Source organism: Centroberyx affinis, unplaced genomic scaffold, assembly GCF_046629955.1.
Source record: "Centroberyx affinis isolate AG114_WGS23_722 - 3 ecotype Tasmania unplaced genomic scaffold, CSIRO-AGI_Caff_v1 ptg003815l_1, whole genome shotgun sequence".
NCBI lineage: Eukaryota > Metazoa > Chordata > Actinopteri > Beryciformes > Berycidae > Centroberyx > Centroberyx affinis.
The window spans coordinates 40,001-60,000 of NW_027281677.1; the positions used below are offsets into that span (position 1 = coordinate 40,001).

At 41.3% G+C, this 20,000-nt stretch overlaps 1 protein-coding gene across 1 annotated transcript in view; it reads left to right on the forward strand.

Annotated features, from left to right (window-relative positions):
- ulk4 (unc-51 like kinase 4) overlaps positions 1 to 20,000 on the forward strand; it is a 92,500-nt gene that overhangs the window by 6,840 nt on the left and 65,660 nt on the right. The window contains exons 11-19 of the mRNA XM_071541182.1: positions 696 to 765; positions 1,180 to 1,246; positions 1,984 to 2,082; positions 2,564 to 2,624; positions 2,908 to 3,125; positions 4,852 to 4,898; positions 5,601 to 5,679; positions 12,920 to 13,027; positions 17,111 to 17,194. Of these exons, the coding sequence (XP_071397283.1) occupies positions 696 to 765; positions 1,180 to 1,246; positions 1,984 to 2,082; positions 2,564 to 2,624; positions 2,908 to 3,125; positions 4,852 to 4,898; positions 5,601 to 5,679; positions 12,920 to 13,027; positions 17,111 to 17,194 (833 nt within the window). The remainder of the gene's footprint in view (positions 1 to 695; positions 766 to 1,179; positions 1,247 to 1,983; positions 2,083 to 2,563; positions 2,625 to 2,907; positions 3,126 to 4,851; positions 4,899 to 5,600; positions 5,680 to 12,919; positions 13,028 to 17,110; positions 17,195 to 20,000) is intronic.

Sequence of the window (20,000 nt, forward strand, 5' to 3'; positions counted from 1 at the left end):
TGGCACGAACCACAGCACAGTCGTGTGGTACATGCGTAGTGCCCCTGTGAACATGCCTCTGTAATTCTGTAACATGATGTGTGGTTTACGTGTCTGTGTGAACTTGGGTGGGGCATGTGTGTGGGGGGTGCGGGGGTTAATATGAAAGCCTGTTGAATGGACATGGTAAGTTATACCACTGATACACTGTGACTGGATTGAATCCCTGAAACTGATGGGAAAATCTGGGTGGAAAAATGGAGCGAATAATGCTTTGCACTCCCTCAACAGCCACTGTCGCTGTGCTCCTGAGCAAGGCTTTTTCTCAACAGTAGAAAGAATGTGTAAGCTGGGCATTGCTGAAAAAGCACAGGCACACTCAGCAAATGTTCCCTGCATGAACTAAGGAAATGTGTAGTGGAGTATTATTTTTTCTCTTATTTTTATTACCATTTACTTCTCTAGCTCCTTTGTTCTGTTTTCTTCCGCAGTATTGGTGTGTGGTTTTCTTTTTCTCCTCAACTGCAAATTTTTTAATGTTTCACTGTTTACTTGACTTGCCTTATCATATCTATAAGTTCCTTTTGTGCAAGTAATGCCCCATTCCTGATAACATGTGCACCCCCTCTTTTACTTTTGAGGCACGTCTGTCAGACATTTGTCATAATATAGACCAGGAAAAATGATTTAGTAGGTTGTGTGTTGTCCTCCTCCAGATAGTGTATCAGAGCTCAGACCAAAGAGTGGTGTGGATAAGGACAACACTGAGGCCATTTTCCTGCTCAGGTACAGTACATTCAGCTTAGGCTTCAGAACTACCTGCCACCTATTTCACCAGGAGCAATTGCCAAAGTGCACAATTGTCAATATATCATGATATTATTATTAAAATTAAAATTCTTAAATAGTAGCACTAATGGAACTGATCCTGGACACACACATGTCAAAACAACATCTTCTACAGGAAACACAGAGATACCTATCAGGTCCTGATATCACCTTATGCCATTGCCTATATATTCCACACTCCATAAGTGGATACAATTTTAGTTTGGGTGGCCCCAGTGGGAAACAATCCCCTAACCATGGTACCCATTAAGCTATATGGGACCACCATATTGTATAACTGAGTCAGAGAGCCATGATCCAAATCAACAATTCATTTAAATATTCTCTTCCTGTTGTTCATAACTCCACTAGCTCCCGTGCCACTTCAAGGAGGAGCTGCAGTATCCCAGACTCTCCCAACCAGACTCCTACACCTCAGGTTGCTGCCACACTATACTCTGAAACCTGCAAGAACATGTACCCAGCAGTCAGGAGAGATTAATGCTATTAAATGATACATGGGTAACTTTTGAAGGCAACCTACATATCATCGATGATGTTGCCTCTAGCAGCAATTGGCAACTTGGACAGAGTCAATGTGGGTAATACAGTGGGCTGACTCTAGTCGAGTTGGGAACCACTGGGCTGTAAGGAATACATGGTGTTGGTTATACAGTAGTTGTTGATTCAGTTGTTACTCAAGAATGTTGCTTGTGTAATATGGAGCCACATCTCCTCAGCCAAGGCCAGAAATATTTTCAGATACATGTTTTAATTAGTTTTTTATTAGAAACTCCCACAATTGACAAATCATTCCTGTTGGCATGAGGATGGAAAAAATGACACAAATGTTTGGAGGAAACCAAAAACAGGCACAGTTGTTTTACTGAAATTTAAATGGCGTCACAGGGATTATTTATTGCTGTGTGAAAATTGCAGTAAATTTTATTTGCATACGAAGATTGATTTTGCAAAATACAAGAATGCATCGCATTAGCAAATTTCTGTCAGTTCCAGCTGTCCCGTGAGTCTCTGCTGTCCTCTGCTGGTGCAAGGCGTCTCCTGCTGCTGCATGGTGTTGACTCCTCCTTCTCTTCTCTTCTCTTCTCTTCTCTTCTCTTCTCTTCTCTTCTCTTCTCTTCTCTTCTCTTCTCTTCTCTTCTCTTCCCCTCCTAGGCCAGTATGTGTCCTGGTACTGACATCACATCCTGTGTGAAAGCTCTTCTGTACACTGACTCTGACCTGACTGTCACCCCAATCATGGACAACCCCAAGGTACACACACAAACAGTTAATATTATTCTTTCATTCATCACCGTTTTGTGCTATATATATTACACAATTATACACCGGACCTGTGCAAAAATAGATTTCAGTATGTTTTCAGATATTTTAATACTTTGTGTTTAACCTGTAAAGAGTCTCAGCATGTTGCTTTGTAAGATATGATCAATCAGGAGCTTCTGTTTTTCATGTCGAAGCATTCAGCTTATGTTTAGGTCTGTAATAACGTTGTACAGCTAGCCATCAAGATTTTTGCACAAGTGGTAACAAAGAAATAGAACAATGAGGATGTCTCTAGCAGTGACGAGGGTTTCACAGTTTTGTTTACATAATGAATAGACTTTGGTTACATGCTGAATTAAACCAAATGGTCACTAGGAAGGAAAGGAAATGGCTGCAGATGAGAGCTGTGAAATGAAGCTGTGACAGCACACACTGTGGTTCACTGTGTGGTGGTCTCCTGTTTGAACAGATTCTGAAGAGCCCTCCTGTCCGATTTGACCCTAAAACCCTCTGTGTACCTCCATATTCAGGTAGTTTGGTTTGTGTCTTTTCGAATGGTACATTGTGATATCCATCTCTTCTCTTTTCTTTTTACAACTTGTTTTTTGAGTCAGTATCATTTTCTGCATGTGCATGCTAATGTCAGCTGTCAGTTACAGGAAAATGGCAACATTATAGCTACAAGCTTTCTAAAGGACATTTAAGTTATATGGATTTAGCTTGAGGCTGATTTTTAATCCTCCTCTCCTCTCCTCTCCTCTCCTCTCCTCTCCTCTCCTCTCCTCTCCTCTCCTCTCCTCTCCTCTCCTCCAGTTGACAAGCTCCAGTCTCTGAGTGAAGAGGAGTGGAGTGTCTTCCTCCTGCAGCTCTGTTCATCCCTAGAGGGACAGAGCTCCTCCTCTGCTCCTCTCTCCTCCTCCACTGCTCCTCCTCCCTCCACAGCGTCCCGCTCCAGACTCAACCTGCTGTGCTACCTCTGCTGTGTGGTTGGACATAAAGACATCGCTACCAGGCTGATTAACTCGACACTGGTAGGAAAACTCGTATTCATTAAAAGGCTCCCTGTTGAAACATTCTTGCCTCACTACTGGCTTTGTTTACATAGTTAATTATGCAATTGAGGACATTTTTAAAATAATAAATTCAAGCAAATTATTATCTGAGCTGGAGTAACACAGGCAAAGCTTATTTTCCCATCTACATTCAAACTCTTCAAAACCATATGTGAAAGTTCCCAAAGTTTAGATGGTCAAATTAATTCTGGATTGTATCTCTCAACAGCAGCAGGTAGAACCATTAAAAATGGGGTATCGCTGCAGGTCAGCTCAACTCCATACTAGTAGCAAAAAGGATGCTCTTTGTATATAAAATCAACAGGGTGGAATAGTCTTTGTATATAAAGCCAACAGGGTGGAATAGTGAGCAAGGAGACCGTCCTTCAGCTTCCCAGGTTAAAGCCCCAGTGTCAGCAAACATCTGCTCTGCTGAAGTATCCTTGAGCAGGATACTGAATCCCTCCCAGCTGCAGTGATGCTGCTCTGACCCTGTACTCTGACGTCCCAGTGGAAGGGAGCAAACCAAAACAGACTTTCCCTGTTCTCTTTTACTTGTTTTGACCAGGCACTTATCACATAGTGTGGGTAAAGTATGCACATTTTTCCTTAAGCTACCCCATAAACATTTGTATTGTTAGCATTTCCCATTGAAACTAGCAAGCCAGTTTGTATATAGCGCTGCTCACTGGTTTGAATGAGAAATGTCAGCAATGCTGTTGTTCAAGTTTAATTTTTGAGCAACATACTAAACTGGAGTTGTCAAAGATGTCTATTAATAGAGCTGAATTTCTCTAGAGATGTTCAGGGCCAATAACAAGGACTTCTCTTTTGTGTGAGTTTGGGACATTGATTCCCTGATATCAGCTATAGTAACGGTCACTAACTGAAATTGTTTGTCTTAACAGAGCTAACAGATGTGTTTGTCCATGTTGTGTAAATGTCTTTGTCCTTATTGTTTAGATCTGTTTGTTCATATGGAGACCTGTTGTTAATGTTTGCTGGATTAAACCAATGAACAACTGCAGGACAGCTGAGTATATTTACCATGCTAATGCCGGCCACTGGTCAGGATGAACATATCAAATACTGGACATGCATATCATACCATTGTAGCTGTAAGGCGGATGGTATGTCTGTTGTTAGCACTACTTACGAAATGCATCCCTCTGGCATCTATGGATTTCAGAGACAAAATGAGTGGAAACTGTAGTTTGCCTCCTAACCATTTACCTTCTTGAATTTTAACAAACCACCCACTATATAATAGGTATATATAGCCGTATACCATATGAATACTTGTATGCTGGTATGTATGTTCACATACTGACCTCATGTGGCCAATATAGAAGCTAGGCCACATAGCTACCATATCACTGGAACAGGGACACCACTGAGTTTAAACTGCTGATCTTAAAGACACAATCCAAAATGTATTTGGCCATCTAAATTTTGCTTATATTCACATATGGTTTTGATGAGTGTGACTTGTGGATGCAAAATACTTTTTGGAACTTTGTTAACCCATCAGAGCTAAAATAAATAAATAAATAAGTGTTTACGAACATTACAAATGTGACCAAAAATTTCACTCACACTAATATTCAGCTGTCACATATCGTCATTCCTAAGGGATTAGCTCTTTAATCTTGTCTTTCCTCTTTCTATCTGTATGTTTCTCTTCCCCCCTCCCTCCTCCCTCCAGCTCCCAGTGTTGACCCAGCAGTTACGTCAGGCTCCTAACTGGGATATGTAAGTGTCTTTTCTCTCTCCGCAAACCAGGGAGCCTAATGCAAGTGTAATGCCGGTAAAAGCACAGATTTGATCTGTTTGGGTTTTATGTTTTACTGCTGGAATTAACTATTCTTATAGTTCAAACTATGGCAGCCATATTTAGTTTACCATTCCAGCATTTAATTGTGACATGAGGATAACCCAACATCCGCACTATGGTTGTTAGCAACATTTTTTTTTTAAATTCAGTAAAATCAGTGTTTAATACATAATAACTTTGTCATATATTATTTTGACTTACATGGCAAACAGGATCCAAAAATCATAGTCGAATCAGAATAGAATCCGAAAGTAGTGACAAAAATTGTTTTCAGGTTGTACTTAAGGAACAAACAGAGGCTGCATCTAGATTTTTGTGTAAATTAACTACAGACATTCTCTAGAGGCAGTACAGTATACAGCATATTCCAAAGTTACTGTCCTATTTACACCAGAAATAAAGCTTAGGCTGTCAAGGTTAAATTAATGGCCTGTTTGGTTTGGAGATTACAGATGTGACACACTGAATTGAAACTGACATTCTCCTTTTCTTAAGCAACTGTTTGCCTTTATCTGTTTTAGACAAGTAGCAATGATGACTAGAGATTTGGGTGCTTTGAAGATAAATACCAAAACTTTTTTTATGCACTTTATAAAAAAAACAATGTGTGTCCTTTCCAGGCGAAGCAAGGTTCTCAGAGTAATGGGTCTACTGGCTCTGCACTGCACTGAGCTCAGAGAGGACAGTCCTGTTTCTGAGGTCTGGAACACACACACACACACACACACACACACACACCTTTTTGTAAAAAACATCCTGTAGAAAGTCTTTGTCCTCTTGTTTTTTTTTTAGGCTCTACTCTTGACATTTAATTTTTCTGCATCACTGCTCATATCTGTGTATGTATGTGTGTGTGTGGGTGTGCATGTGCTCGAGCATGTGTGTATGTATGTTATGTTAAATGTACTTTACTAGACCACATTCAGTGCAGAGTGGCTGGGGCGATGAGAGCGAGGGATACAGAGAGTGGGGATGATATTCCACAAAGGCTGTGATTCAAACCCGTGTTATGTGGAGTGCATGGAGTGCACTCAGGTCTGCTGAGCCATCAGGTTAGGCCTGTGCCATCTTTATGATCAAACTGCTGCAGAGCCATAAAAGTCTGAATGAGCTGCAGCATTACAACCAGATTGTACAGACCACAGTTATCTATCTCTGTGTCCATTCAGCAGTGCTTGACCACCACAAGAACAACACTACTACCACACATAGAGAATATAGAAAATTAACAAAACATTAAACATTAAGTTTAATTTTCCCCCAAAATGCAAACAGGTACAGGGGTCAATAGGTACAATCATATTTAAATATCCCAATAAAGCAGCTTTAATCTGCACTAGAACCAAAAATTGGAATAAATAGGGGTGGAGGCCAAAACCTACATTACCGCCAACCAGCAATGATACAAAACATTGTTATTGAAACACTTACAGCGCCGCAAAAATGCAGTACCAGTCTCTACCAAGAGATGGGAGTAGATACCAGCAGGAGTTCAGCCTCTAAGCCAATCACAGTGAATACACCTTTGAGACAGAATACATCTGAGGAGTTTGATTGATAATGTCCTTGAAATGTGGCAAAACGATTTCCCGAAAGGAATGGGACTATTACTGTGCCTGTCAACACATTTATTGAGGTGCAGCAATCCACAGAGAGCTATAACACACCATAGAATTAGACCGGATAGAATGGACTCGTCCCAGTGGCTCATTGTCATCTAATTCAGGTCACTTAAGATGGCTTCTGTAGAATTTTAATAATGTTGAAATGGAAATGAGCATTGTTTCATGTGTGACCATACATGAGACTCAGGAAGTTGGAAAAGTTTAACACAACTTCCTCAGGAATGACGCCTTTTGCCACACAAACACATTGGGTCTCTGTGTCTCAGGCACCAAATTAATAGTCATTTCCATGGCAGCATTATTCAGGGATGTGATTTTTCAGTTTTTGGTCCGGGCTGTAGGCACAGCATCATACATTGTCCTGGGGTTTAACATATTGCCAGTTAAACATTCTGAAGTGTACATGCCTGGAGGCGAGGCTAGAATGGCCCAGCCATCACTATAGGGACACCAAGTCTTATTTTTCAGTATAACAGATATTTTAGATAAGATGAAACTTTAATGATTTGGCTGTTGTAGCAGGAAATTATAATAAAATACAGCAATATATAGTAAATGGGGGTTATAAATATGCAACCGACAAGGTCAACACCAAAATATGTTAGTTAGAATGTGTGAATGAGAAGTATTGGTAAATGTACGGATTACAGCATTATTAGGGTGTGTAAAATAGCAGTAGTAGAACTTATCACACAACGAAAGAACGAATTGAGAATATGTATTATTCTTAAGTCCAAATGCTGTTATTTTGTAACCCTATTTCTAACCCTAGCCTAATAATGCTGCAGTCCAGATCTGTCAATTTCTAAACTCTAATGAACAGTGATTTCTGTTTGGAAGTTACCCCTGCTTTTTTCCTGCTTTGGGGCATTCCTTATCACTGATAATTATAAGTTCTATGAAATCCATCTTATAAGAGAAAATCTGCCCTACAACAAAATTCATCAAGAGTGTTGATATGAATGGGAATACCTGTCCTAGCCACTCTAATTTTACAGTACCAGTTTGTACCAGCAGGTGGCATTATAAAACTACAATACAACAAGAAGAAACCTTGTCAGCCCCAGAGATTGATTTAATAGAATAATACAACACACACACACTCACACACACACACACACAGCCCCCTAAATGTTGTTTTTTTCTTCTGAATTGAAGTCTTTTCTTTGCTGTTGGGTTGTTTTTGTCCCAATTATTTGTTTTCTATGGATTATATCTACATAAAATAGGTTCTATAAGCTTGATGTTTGTTCCTAAACATGTTATATGGTTGTAAATTGTTCAACCCCATAACTCTGTTTAAACAATGCATTGTTTCCGCCAAGCAATCTGATTGGACAAAGAAATCTCCAACTGTATTGATAATTCCAGTGTGAGAAGTGGAACAGGTTATTATAACTCTGGTGGTAACCAGGTAGCTAGCTACAGGTCTTTAGTATTATTTATGTACACCACTTTGAGGAAATGTTTTTCAGTGGTTACACATGCGTTGATGACTATTTACTAAGAGCCATAATACCATAGAGGGCCTTCTTTGCTTTGATTACGGGCCTTTGGTAATACCAGTGAAACCCAGCTGCACCTTGTATGTAGCTGCATCACCATTGTACCTATAATCACAGTAAAGAAGGCCCTCTAAGGTATTATGCCATATCCTCTAGGCTGCTATTGCTACAGTAAAAGTCATCACACCAGTGAAGTTACCACTTATACCTCTCTAAAAGCCACAGGAGAACCCTGTTATACACACTACAACTAACAAACAACATACACACACACACATAAATACCATACGCACAGCACACATGCACACACTTGTGACACACACACACACACACATGGGGAATCCATACACTTACTGACACAAGAAAGACACGCTCACATGTACACACACACACACACACACACACACACACACACAGAGCGGTGCTGAACTAATTCAATGTAAAAGCAGGTTTGTATGGAGGTGAGATCAGGAGCCTCTCTCCCTCCTTTGATCCTTTCATCCTGAAAAGGACTCAACACTTGCCCTTTTTCCTCTCCCTCTCTTCTCTACCTTCTCTCTCTTTCTACCTCTCTCTTCCAGACAACACCCATTCATTTTCAATGAATTCGATTCCAGCTGGTCCTGAGCCCACATCCGCTCCCTTTCCTGGTTTGACTTTCTCTCCTCTCGCTTTCTCCACTTGTTCTGACACTTTTCCTGCCGCCGAGTCGTCACGGCGATTTACAAAATGGCCGACCGCGGTGTAGCGGTGTGTTTTTCGGTGCGCCCGTTGTTAAAGACAAATGGCGGAACAATTTTTTTTCCGCCGTTCTCCCCACCTCCCTGCAGCTAGCATAGGGTGACAAATTCTAAGGGAAAGGAAAAGGCTGTGTGTGCGTGTGTGTGTGTCCCTCTATAGGCTCACCAGGGGTGCTGTGTGTATGTGCATGTGCTTTTTTGTGTACGCAGACTTGTTTGTGTGTGCGCTCAGCAGGGGTTCTGTGTGTGTAGCTTTCTCTATGTGTGTCTGTGTGGTTCCGTTTCCTTATGTGTCTCTGTGTGTCTTTACGCTCAGCAAATGTTCTGTGTGTGTGTGCGTGTGTGTGTGTATTCTTATGTCATAGTGTTTCTGACAGAAGACCAGTATGGCAGCGCGTGCTTGCATTTATGTGTGTCTCTGTATGTGTTTCTGTGTGTGTGTGTGTGTGTGTGTGTGTGTGTTCTCAGCAGGGGTTCTCCTGCTGCAGTCCTGCTGATTGGAGTGTCAGGGCTGGGCTTAGTTACCATGGCAACCGCTATGGGCTTCGATTACCCCCCCTCTCGTGTCTCTCTCTCTCTCTCTCTCTCTCTTTCTGTCTCTCTTGCTGCTTTCTCCCTCTCTCTCTCTCTGTCTGTCTTTGTCCCTCACTATCTCTCTGCCTCTCTCCTCAATAAACTGACAATAAAATGTTCTGGGTTAATGTTACTAACGCAAGCTGGCTGCTTTCCTTATGCGACTTAGGGAAGCTGCGCTTTCAAAACCAAATAGATATCGTTTTCCTCTTCACTTATCATCGCTTATAAAGTTTTCTGTGGCTTTTACAGGGGTTTAGGCAGCAAAGCTGCCAGTGTGCTGGGTTTTTCATGGGGATGTGGAGTCTAAGGTTTTCTAAGAGCACACAGCAATCTTTAGGAACACACATAAGGCTGCTGGAGCCCAGTCGGAGGGCCTGTGCTCAGAGGAAACCTATTGGAAGCATTTGCGAATGACTCTTTTTTTTCTTTGAACAACTGAGTAAACATCTGAAAAGTTGTTGTATAGATTCATGCATAGACTGAAAATATAGCACTATTATTCCCTGGAGTTATCCTTTGATGTGTAATTATTGCTGAGGTTATCAGTGAAAAATTACCTGCTGTGTTGATGAAGATAGACACTCCCTGATACTACTAAGCCTGTACCAATCCACACCACACTTCCCCTAAACTGTCATAGCTTTTTGATTTAATGGAAAAACTCTTTTAACACCATAAATCTGTTTATTTTTTTGTCTGAGCCTGTGCATTTGATGTTCTGAGTTAGTTTATAAATGTTCTAGACTAAAACTGTAAATTCATCTGCAATTCTGTTCATACAGAGATGATCCTATAATCAGTAGTACTCTGTTTTCTTCCTTTAAACAGCTGTCTGTCACAAGAGCTGAAATCACTGCTGTTGTACACTATTTGTGTGTACTATATGTGCATGCGTGCAAGTTTATTCTCTTTACAAGTATACGGTATGTGTGTAGTTTATGCATGTTAAGTAGGTGCGTATGTATGTGTTTTCTGCGTGTGCATTCATGTGCATTTGTGTGATCTGAGGGAGTGCTGATGCTGAGATAATGATGTGTTCTGGGAGAAATAGTGAGTGAGTGAGTGAGTATGTGTGTGTGTGTGTGTGTTTCCAATTCTCCCAGTGTTTCTGTTTGCTTTTTCGTTCAGTGACTCGTTGCACAGCAGCGCCTCTCAGCGCCTTCTGCCTGAGAGCGTCTCCGTGACCAGTTCCAAACACACCCCGGAATATCAGCTCCCCACACAGCCATTTATGTTATTAGTGGGTTGGGGTTAGGAAGAGGGAGAGAGAGAAAAAAGCAAGGGGATGAAGAGGGAAAGAGATAGAAAAACATGGAGCAGTTTTTCCACAGTGCAAGTGTACCGTGCCGTGCCCATACTGGCACGGTATGGTATGATTTTGTGTGTTGTGCATGAGTGAGTTTGGTTCAGGCACACCGGAGGGTTGCTGTTAGGTATATTGAGTTCTGGCCCGCTCTCAAAGTGTGCTGGCGAGGATGTACGGACCTGCTCAGCATTCCGGTGGCAAACCGATACCGTACCATGCCCGCAGAAGGCTCAGCACGAGGATACCACCAGGGTACTCTCAGGGAAAGGGGGGAGATATTGTGAGAGAGAGAAGAAGAAAAACAGACCGTTACCTCTCCTCACCCTGAGAGAGAGTCGGAGAGACAGTGAGAGCGAGAGAGGGTGAGAGAAAGATGGAGGTGAGTGAGACACAGGGGCAGAGTGAGAAAGAGAACTTGTGAGACGCATAGAGAGAAACGGAAATAAGAAGAGAGAGAGGAAAGACAGAAATAGGTGGAGAAAGAAAGAAAGAAAGAAAGAGGGATGTGAGCAAGAGGGAACAGAGAGAGGGAAAAGAGAAAGTGAGAGAGCCAGATAGAGTAGTGAGGCAGAAACTTGCATCAGATCACAGAAGGGGGAAGCTGGCAGTAATGCTAATGCCAGGAAGCAGCCAGCCAGCAAGACTGTCTCTGCATATACTTAACTGTGTGTGTGTGTGTGTGTGTGTGTGTGTGTATTTCTGTCTGCACATGTGCTTATATGTGTGTGTGTATGTGTGTGTGTGTGTGTGTGTGGATGCATGTCTGTGTGTGTGCCTACTTGACATATATGTGTTTGTACATTTAAAAGTGTAACTGTGTGCATGCATGTACAGTGTGTCTCTATGTTTGTTTGTGTTTGTGTGTGTGTGTGTGTGTGTGTGTGCCTATGAGTGCATGTCTGTGTGTGTTTACATTTCAGGGAGGAGTCAGTAATTCAGTGGTTTTCAATGTAGTGATTTTTGCTGCTGCCCTGGCTCTTGCTCTCCTTTTCTCCCTCTCCCCCCTCCTTTTTGTCCTCTTTTTCTCCTCCATCTATCTTTTCTTCTTTCCCTTTTCTCATTCTCATCCCCATATTCCTCCTCTTTCTCTCCTCTCTCCGTTGTTACTTCCTCCTTCTCTTCCTCTGTCATCTCCTTTGCCTCTTTCTCCTCTCTTTTTACCCTACCCTCTCTCCTTTTCTTCTCTCTCTTTCTCCTCTATTCCTTTTCTCTCGTTAAAATGTGTTGTCCATACAGTACAGCAGTTTGTTTGGGAAGAAATAATATGTGTAAAAAAGATCCATCCCAATAACCACATTTAAAAGAATATAATGACAACAGTTTGTGTTATTGCTCCAACCATTGAATAATAATCAACAAGCAGTTTTCAGTATTGTATTATAGTATTAGTATTAGTGTGGCATGGTAATGCTACTTAATATTGTATAGTTGTTGAGTTAGTATGGTATTGTTTGACTGAGCTCTCATTACAGTGAATGTATTTCTTTGTCTTCCTGGATAATGGACAGAGTTAACTTAGCTTCATGTCTTCTAGCATAACAACTTGAAATATGAAGGATACAGAGCATTGATTCGTTTTTATTAAAAAGGATTTTAGGATTTTTTTATAAAAACAGTTAAGATTCCTATAGCCTTGGGGACTGTAAGAGCGAGAGCATTGCAGCCATTTCCACAGAGAATATACAATGCTGTGATGTAAGAGTGTAGTTTTGCTCTTTGAGGCTACCTACGGCTTTCATAGATCACCACATCAAAAAAAGGTAGATAAGGAAGAGAGTCAACAGCCATTATGAGTCTTGGGAAAGTCTGCAGTCTGTTTTTAGTTTGGAAGTCCACTACTGCCCGAGTCCATGACATGTACAGTAAAGTCACCAGTGAATATTGATGACTTTTCTCATCTTCTCGTTTATGATCATCAGACTTCCGGTTGACTAGATCTAGCTTGTGCTCCTACCTTGCATCCTAGAGTAGCTCCTTGTTAACTTAGACCACATCTGCTCTACATAGGTTTTAGCAATAAGGGAGTAAAGGATTTGGATTACCGTCTTTCATCTTGATCACAGTTTTATAGCACATGAAGTCTGGTTAACATGTATTTATTTATTTTTTAATTTAATTTTGCAGCAACAACAAAGCAGTCTTGATAAAACTCTGACTCTATCTCCCCCTCTCTTTCCCTCTCTCCAGGCAGTGTCCACACTAACAGATCTGCTGAGGGATAACCTGAGGAATAATAAAGTAAAGCAGATCCTGCTGGCACCACTAGGGGAGCTCCTCTACCTCATCGCTTCTCAGGTAGACTGCTAGACCTCTGCATGACACAAGCCAGTAGCATGTAGAGATAGATGACTGAACTAAAGGACTATACTGGTGGACCCAAACACACACTGGACAATTGAGGAGTGGACACACACACACACATACACACACACACACACACACACACACACACACACACACAAAAACAGAGGAACGGCACTGATTTGAGTGGTTCAGTAGCCATTCATCAAGAGTGGGAAGGTGCAGAGATGTGAGAGGGATCATTTTATCATTTTAATAAAAAAAAAAAGTATGAATGAGATCAAAGTTCATTCAATATGACCACACATTATGACTACCAATACTTTCAAATTAATACAATGACTCAGTATGCAATACTGAAAAAATAATGTTCAAACCTGCACATCACAAAAAGACAAAAGGGGGAAACTATTGCTATTCGGTGTCCTCTTATTAATTGGATTAGGCTATTTGGCATTTTGTAGGAAACTTTTTGGAGCTATAATGGAATAGATTGTAGCCAATTTGAACATTTTAGGTTAAGGTTTAAACACTTCAGCTATTTCTCTGGATTAATTGACTCATACAGTATTATCAATGGCAACACACTACATTTTAAAAAGTGAATTTAACTGGAAAGAATTCAAAGCTGCCCTTTGTCTTTCATTAATTTCATTTTAAAAACATGTTTGCCAAGGACAGTTTATAAGAAGCACTGCACCGAATTGCTCATCAGTTGAGACTTGATGCACAATATTTCTGCACTGTGTTGTTATCTGAAAAGAATCATCACCTTACAAATAAGAGTTGGGGTGGGATGCAGTTTTCATGTTTTTCCAAAGGGAGCTACACTGTTTTGTTCTTCCTCGCTTAAATCAATCACACAAGCTGTTTAGAAAATGTAAAATTATTTCCATTTTATTTAAGTACAAGTACATTAAGAATAAGTCCTTATTTACTTGAAGGATATCCAGGAAATGTTGTCAGTACCTCTGATCCCAGGAGGCACTAGAGGGTTCAATCGTTTACCTGACATCAGCGCTGAAAGACAGGCTGATACCTATCAAGAGTGGGGTCACATTGACATTCAGTTCAGTCATTTCAGAGGGTGGATTTTTAAACTTGGATAATGAAAATCTTTCATAAAAAGTAAAGTAAGTTCAGTAAATAATGTGGAATCGGTGCTCTCTTGTAGGTTCATTAGTTGAAGTGAATTGAGCACAACACTGATGTCTACCAGTGCAAGAGAGTAGATGACATGCTCTTATTACTCCACTGAGAAAGACCAATCTTCAGTGAAATGAATGAGACTGAGTGCTCTGTGATTAGGTAATGAGCTGGAGTTTCAATTTACATGTTTACTGGATTGAATTGAAAGCAAATTGACCCCGGCCCCGAAGATTACCGGGGGAAAGAGAGAAGGAGGCCTCATTTGACTTCATTAGAAAAGGTGATCTTAATTTATTTTCTGGTTAACCTTGATTTATCCGGGCAGGTCGATTAAGCGCAGGATTTTTATTTACGCGACTGATGGATAACCTTAAAAAATCAATCAGTCCGCCTGATTGCACGGTCTCTCCTGAAGCCATGGAGAATGTCTTCAAAAAAATCCGCTTTCCAGCACTTGGAAAAACGTGCATTTTTCTTTCGAAGCCTATGTGTTCCTGGCATCTTAAAATATATTATCAAGAGTTTGCTGAAAGCTGTGAACCGTTAAAAATGTTCAGATCTCAGATAATCACCGTAGGTATGGTCCATAGTCATTTCTAGCTATGCATGGGAGGGTTTACAGATTCAATGATGTAGACCGACCTGTATAAAGTCATAGAAAAGTCATGTTAATTTGTTTTTTATTCATTTCTTCCTTGAAATGTCCCTAAGTACACTGGTTGCTTTTCTGTACTGTGGATCCGGTCAATGACAACGATTGGCTATAGTCCCTTCAAGGCTTTCTTTTTTGTTTGTGTTTGTTTTTAAATTGAGGATCGGGTCTTAAAAATCTCTCCAGTAAAACTATCTGGCCCATTTGTTGTTTTCCCTCAGCGCTACAGCACTAGTCAATGACAATGATTAGCTGTGGTGCTGTCTCTATTTCAAGATTACAGAGAGCCTAGAGCAGGGTGTCTGTTGCTAGTATATGGCAATGTCAGTGATTAGCTATAGAGGCTTCTTGGCTTTCTGTGGTACGCCTACCTATTTGTTAGGCTTTGGATTGAGGATCGGGTCTTTAATGTCTCCAGCTAAACTGTCTGTTTGCTTTTTCCGGTCAATGGCAATGATTAGCAAGCTTTTTTAGTGCTGTGTAGGCTCCTGTGTCAGAGCCATCCTTTATTTTAAGGTTTGATTGGATGTTTTTTTCTTCTGTTCCACTGCAGGGCAAGGCAAGGGAATGATAGTTCTAAAACCCACTTGTGTGTTTCTGGGTTTTCATTCGTGTTTGGGTTGAGGATTGAGTCTTGGGTTGAGGAAGAGTCCCCAGGTAGACTGACAGGTTTACTGTCTGGAGGATTTTCTGGTCAGTGATCAGCTGCAGTGCTGCCGCTATTCTCAAGGTTAGATGTAGCTTACAACCTTGACAAACACTGCAGAAACTTTGCTTTGCTGTTCATTTTATGGGACTGTAGCCTGATAGTTAGTTAGGAGGTTGAAATCAAATGACACTAAAACTCTCCCTTGAAACCAAAGTTCTTTGAAACCGCTTTTCCATCACATGACACTAAAACTCTCCACTGAAAACAGTACTGATGAAACTCCTTAAGACGAGCTGGCAGCTCCTCTTGGCAGGCGGACCCAGCCTGCCTGTTTAGTAGCGGGAGAAACGATCTTATCCGAATCACGGGGAATGGCCCTTTAAGCGTCCCCAGGTAAAAATTGTCTGCTTTGCTTTTCTCTGCTTCTGCAACGCCAGTCAATGACAACGATTAGCTGTAGCCTCCAGTGCCGTCTCTATCCTCAAGGTTAGATATAGCCTGGAGCCTAGCATGGCAGAGACGGGACGGGGCACTGCTTCAGAAAGACCGAAATATTGGGTGAAATTAAATAATCATCAGTTTGTGGAATGTAAGACAGCACTGGTAGCACAAAATATATATACATTTTTAATATAAATATACAGTCACTAATATACTAGAGGCTACGTTGTTGAGGTGTACTTTATGTATATACCCAGAGAAAGAGGAATACATACTTTATATGATCAGAGACTGTCCAGAGAAAGAGGTGGTTTTCTCTATATTCTCTAGAAGGTGTTTCTCCTACTACTACAAGTTCATTAGAATTGAATTCACTGGAGGTTTTAGTGATACATAGTATATATTTTATATGTCAGAGGCCCTTCGACCCTGCAAATAAACAATTTCTCCAGGGGAAACACTTGCGCATAGTGGCCACTGTTAGTTTTCATGAGTAGTTCAGTGTTTGAGATTATGTTAGGCCAGAGTTTGTACCCCATTGGTGTTTTTCCTGTTTCTTGTCTTCTATGTGATGCCTATTATTTTTACTATTGTTTTACCCTCCTGTTTTTATCTGGCATTGTCTTCTTGTTTTTTGTGTAGTATTTTTTGAGTATAATGTTTTATTTTTATTTGACTCTTAAAAAGTTCTTTCTTTTCTTCTCCTTACAGTTATTATTATGAATGTTATTAATATTATCATTACTATTATCTCAACAAAATATGAGTGAGGATTGTGGTACAGACAAGACAGAAAAGCAACATAGGAGAATAATACAAATGTACAGTACTAGAAGAAGACATCACAAAGGAAAAATAGCAATAGTGTGGAGAAGAAGAAAAAAAGAAAAGAATTGAAAAAGTTAATGAAAGCACCTTGATGTCCAGGCACGCTAATCAAGTAATCAAGATGTCATGCCTCCTCTCACTCCCTCCTCCCCTCCTCCCTGCCTGGTCCCTCTCCTGCCTTCCCCTTACTCCTCTCTACTTATCTCTCCTCCGCTCTCTCTCTGCCGCTCTGACTCTCTCTCTCCCACTCTACTCCTCCGCTGCCCCCCCCCCCCCCCCTCTCTATCCATACCCCCTCCTCCTCCTCCTCCTCCTCCACCACCCTCTCTCCCTCTCTCTCCCTGTGTCTCTCTATCAGGAGGAGAAGAGAGGCTCCCCAGAGGGACTGTGGTTCGTTCCCGCTGCCGCCTACACTGGCTTAATGAGGAGCCTGCGGGAAGGGGTGAGTGTCTCTGTGTATCTGTGTCTGTGTATGTCTGCGTGTGTCTGTTTTTGTGTCTGTGCCTGTGTAGCTGTGACTAAGTCTCCCTCGCTGTGTGTGTGTGTGTGTGTGTGTGTGTGTGTGTGTGTGTGTGTGTGTGTGTGTGTGCGTGTGTGTATGTTTGTGTGTGTGTGTGTGGCAGGGGATCCCTGTGAACAGTAATGATGAGGCAGCTGTGGGGGCCTAAAGCCTTGTTTGCCAGCTGCAAGTCAAGGGCATGCAGAGCAGTCACACACACGTACACACACACACACACACCCCACACACCCCACACACCTACCTGCATCAAACACAACCCTTTACTGCTCAGCAGCCTGACCTCAGCAGCAATTAGGACCCTCCAGACACACACACTCACTCGCACACACACATACAGTAGATGGAGCAGAGACAGAGGCAGCAGTATAGGTAGTCTTTCTTTCTTTCTTTCTTTCTTTCTTTCTTTCTCTGCTTTTTTTTTCTTTCTCCACAACATTAATTATGCTTTCTCACTTACTTTTATCTTTTTTATCTTTTTATCTTGATTTGACTTTGGTTAGCATGATATCATAACACAATGACATACGTCTCCAGTGATAAGATGTCTGCAAAATGTGTTTAGAAATATAGAGGTGACACATCAACTTTGGCTGCATGTTACTGAGGGATAGAGATGAACCTGCTCTTACTTTAATTTAGCCCTCTGTGCCTGTTGATGGTGTAATGTTCCTGCAATAGTTAAGTGCAAATGTTTCCCCTCTAGCCATAGTAGTTGGGAGTAATGCCCCTTGTTTTGAATCCATTTTTAGCCACAGTTTTACTCATAAAACTATTATTATTTCAATAACTAGCCGAACTCTTCTAACATTGGCCCTATACTTCTTTGTGACTTGGAATCAAGTTGTGCTACATTGTAATGTGTTTAAATATCATAGTGAAATATCACATTGTGTTTCCGATGGGTGGCCCATCAGAAACACTTGATGGATGGATGGATGGCTTGATAGACAGATACAGTAGATGGAGATAAAGAGAGATGGATGGATGGATGGATAGATGTTGTTTTCTCTATCAGAGCTAGCAGGGGTCTTACTGCGGTTGCCCACCATTGCAGAATGAATGTAGATGAAACTCTGGTCTGTACAGTTGTCAGCTAGTACCTACTGTTGCTTCATTACCACTGGGAGTGTAGTGGGGGGGGGAGTGCAGAGTGGAGGAGGGGAGTGTGTGACAGGAGCAGAGAGAGGGGTTGAGGGGAGGAGAGAGGAGGTTGACTTATTTATCATTATTGAGCTGTGAGAGTGCGCTGACTGAAACACACACACACACACACACGCGCGCACACAGCCTTAGGGACCAGACACTCATCCACAGACCCAACCTGCCTCCCTCTCTTCTCACCCCCCCCTCCCCTTCGTCTCCCCTCCCTCCCTCCCTCCTCCCCGCCTCTCTTTCTCGCTCTCCCTCACTGGTTGATTTTGGATGCACAGGTATATTTGCCACTTTACAAAGCTGTCTAAATAGTTTAGCTTTGTCTCAGGGGCATTATATTTCCTGTAGGCAACACGGTGGCCATACTATAGCTTGCTATGCTCCCACTTTAAATGACAGCAAGTTGCTTGAGAAGCAACTATATCATTCATATGGCGTAAGTACCATGCATTTCCACAGGACAACATTTTAGGAATTAAGAAAAACACAATTTTCAGGTTGACAACTACATTAACACAATTACTTTAAACTTTAATTTTTCATGGGTTTTCACTGTTCCTAAAGCAGCAGACATTGTGTTTCTGAAGTTTTTATGTGATAGCACCAATAGTACAGCATGAGTGTGTTGTAGGCCATTAGTCAACTACAGTATAGTAGCAGTGGTTACTGGTCTGTCTATTGCAGAGCTCCTCATCAGTTGCCCAATGCAACGTACAATGCAAGGTTTCCACGAAGGCAACACTAGGAGAGTGTTGACTGTATGTCAACAACAATTAACTGCCCACCCAGTCATAATGGTAATTGGTAGGTCACACCAGGTTAACACAATAGTAAGTGAAGCATTAATTTGAGTGAGGAAAAGTGGGAGTGTATTGGCTGTGATTTGTTTTGAATATGTGTGTTTTAGCTGGAGTCAACTCTACATCTGCATTTGGACATTTTCAAACAGTGATGTAGTCTTTGTAGCATGTCAGTCCACATCATGGGGAAAGATGCTCCATGTAGACTACAAAACTCTTCACGTTACAGCAGATCATCATATTTACACACAGCTGAAAATGGATCGCTATGGAGTAACATGGTAATAAAGAAATATATCCATATCACTATATATTAACAAATATATATATTAACCTATATTTTTTCCTACAAAACCTCCCTTAGTTCAGAGATAGGTGACCGCTTGCATAAATTATATGGTCATCCACCAATATTGGCTGCTTGGGGACCTGATGTGACACCACACATTTACTTTAATTTTGATAGCCTAATTTAAAAACAATGTTTCCAACACATTTGGAGAGACAGCAAAGTAAAGTCAAGTATTTCATTTGGTGTACAGGGTAATACTTAACTCTGCTTGGCGAGCTGGGAGAGATAGAATAGAAAAACATACTGGAGGGGTGAGAGAGAGAATAATAGAGAGAGAGAGAATGACCATAAATAGGGGCAAAAAAGAGGAGAGGGCAGAGAGAGAGAGCTGGAAAGAGGAGATGAGAGAGAGCTACTCAGCGAAGGGAAGTTACACAGAGAGAGAGAGAGTTGGAGAGATGGGGAGGATATGGCAGGAAGTGAA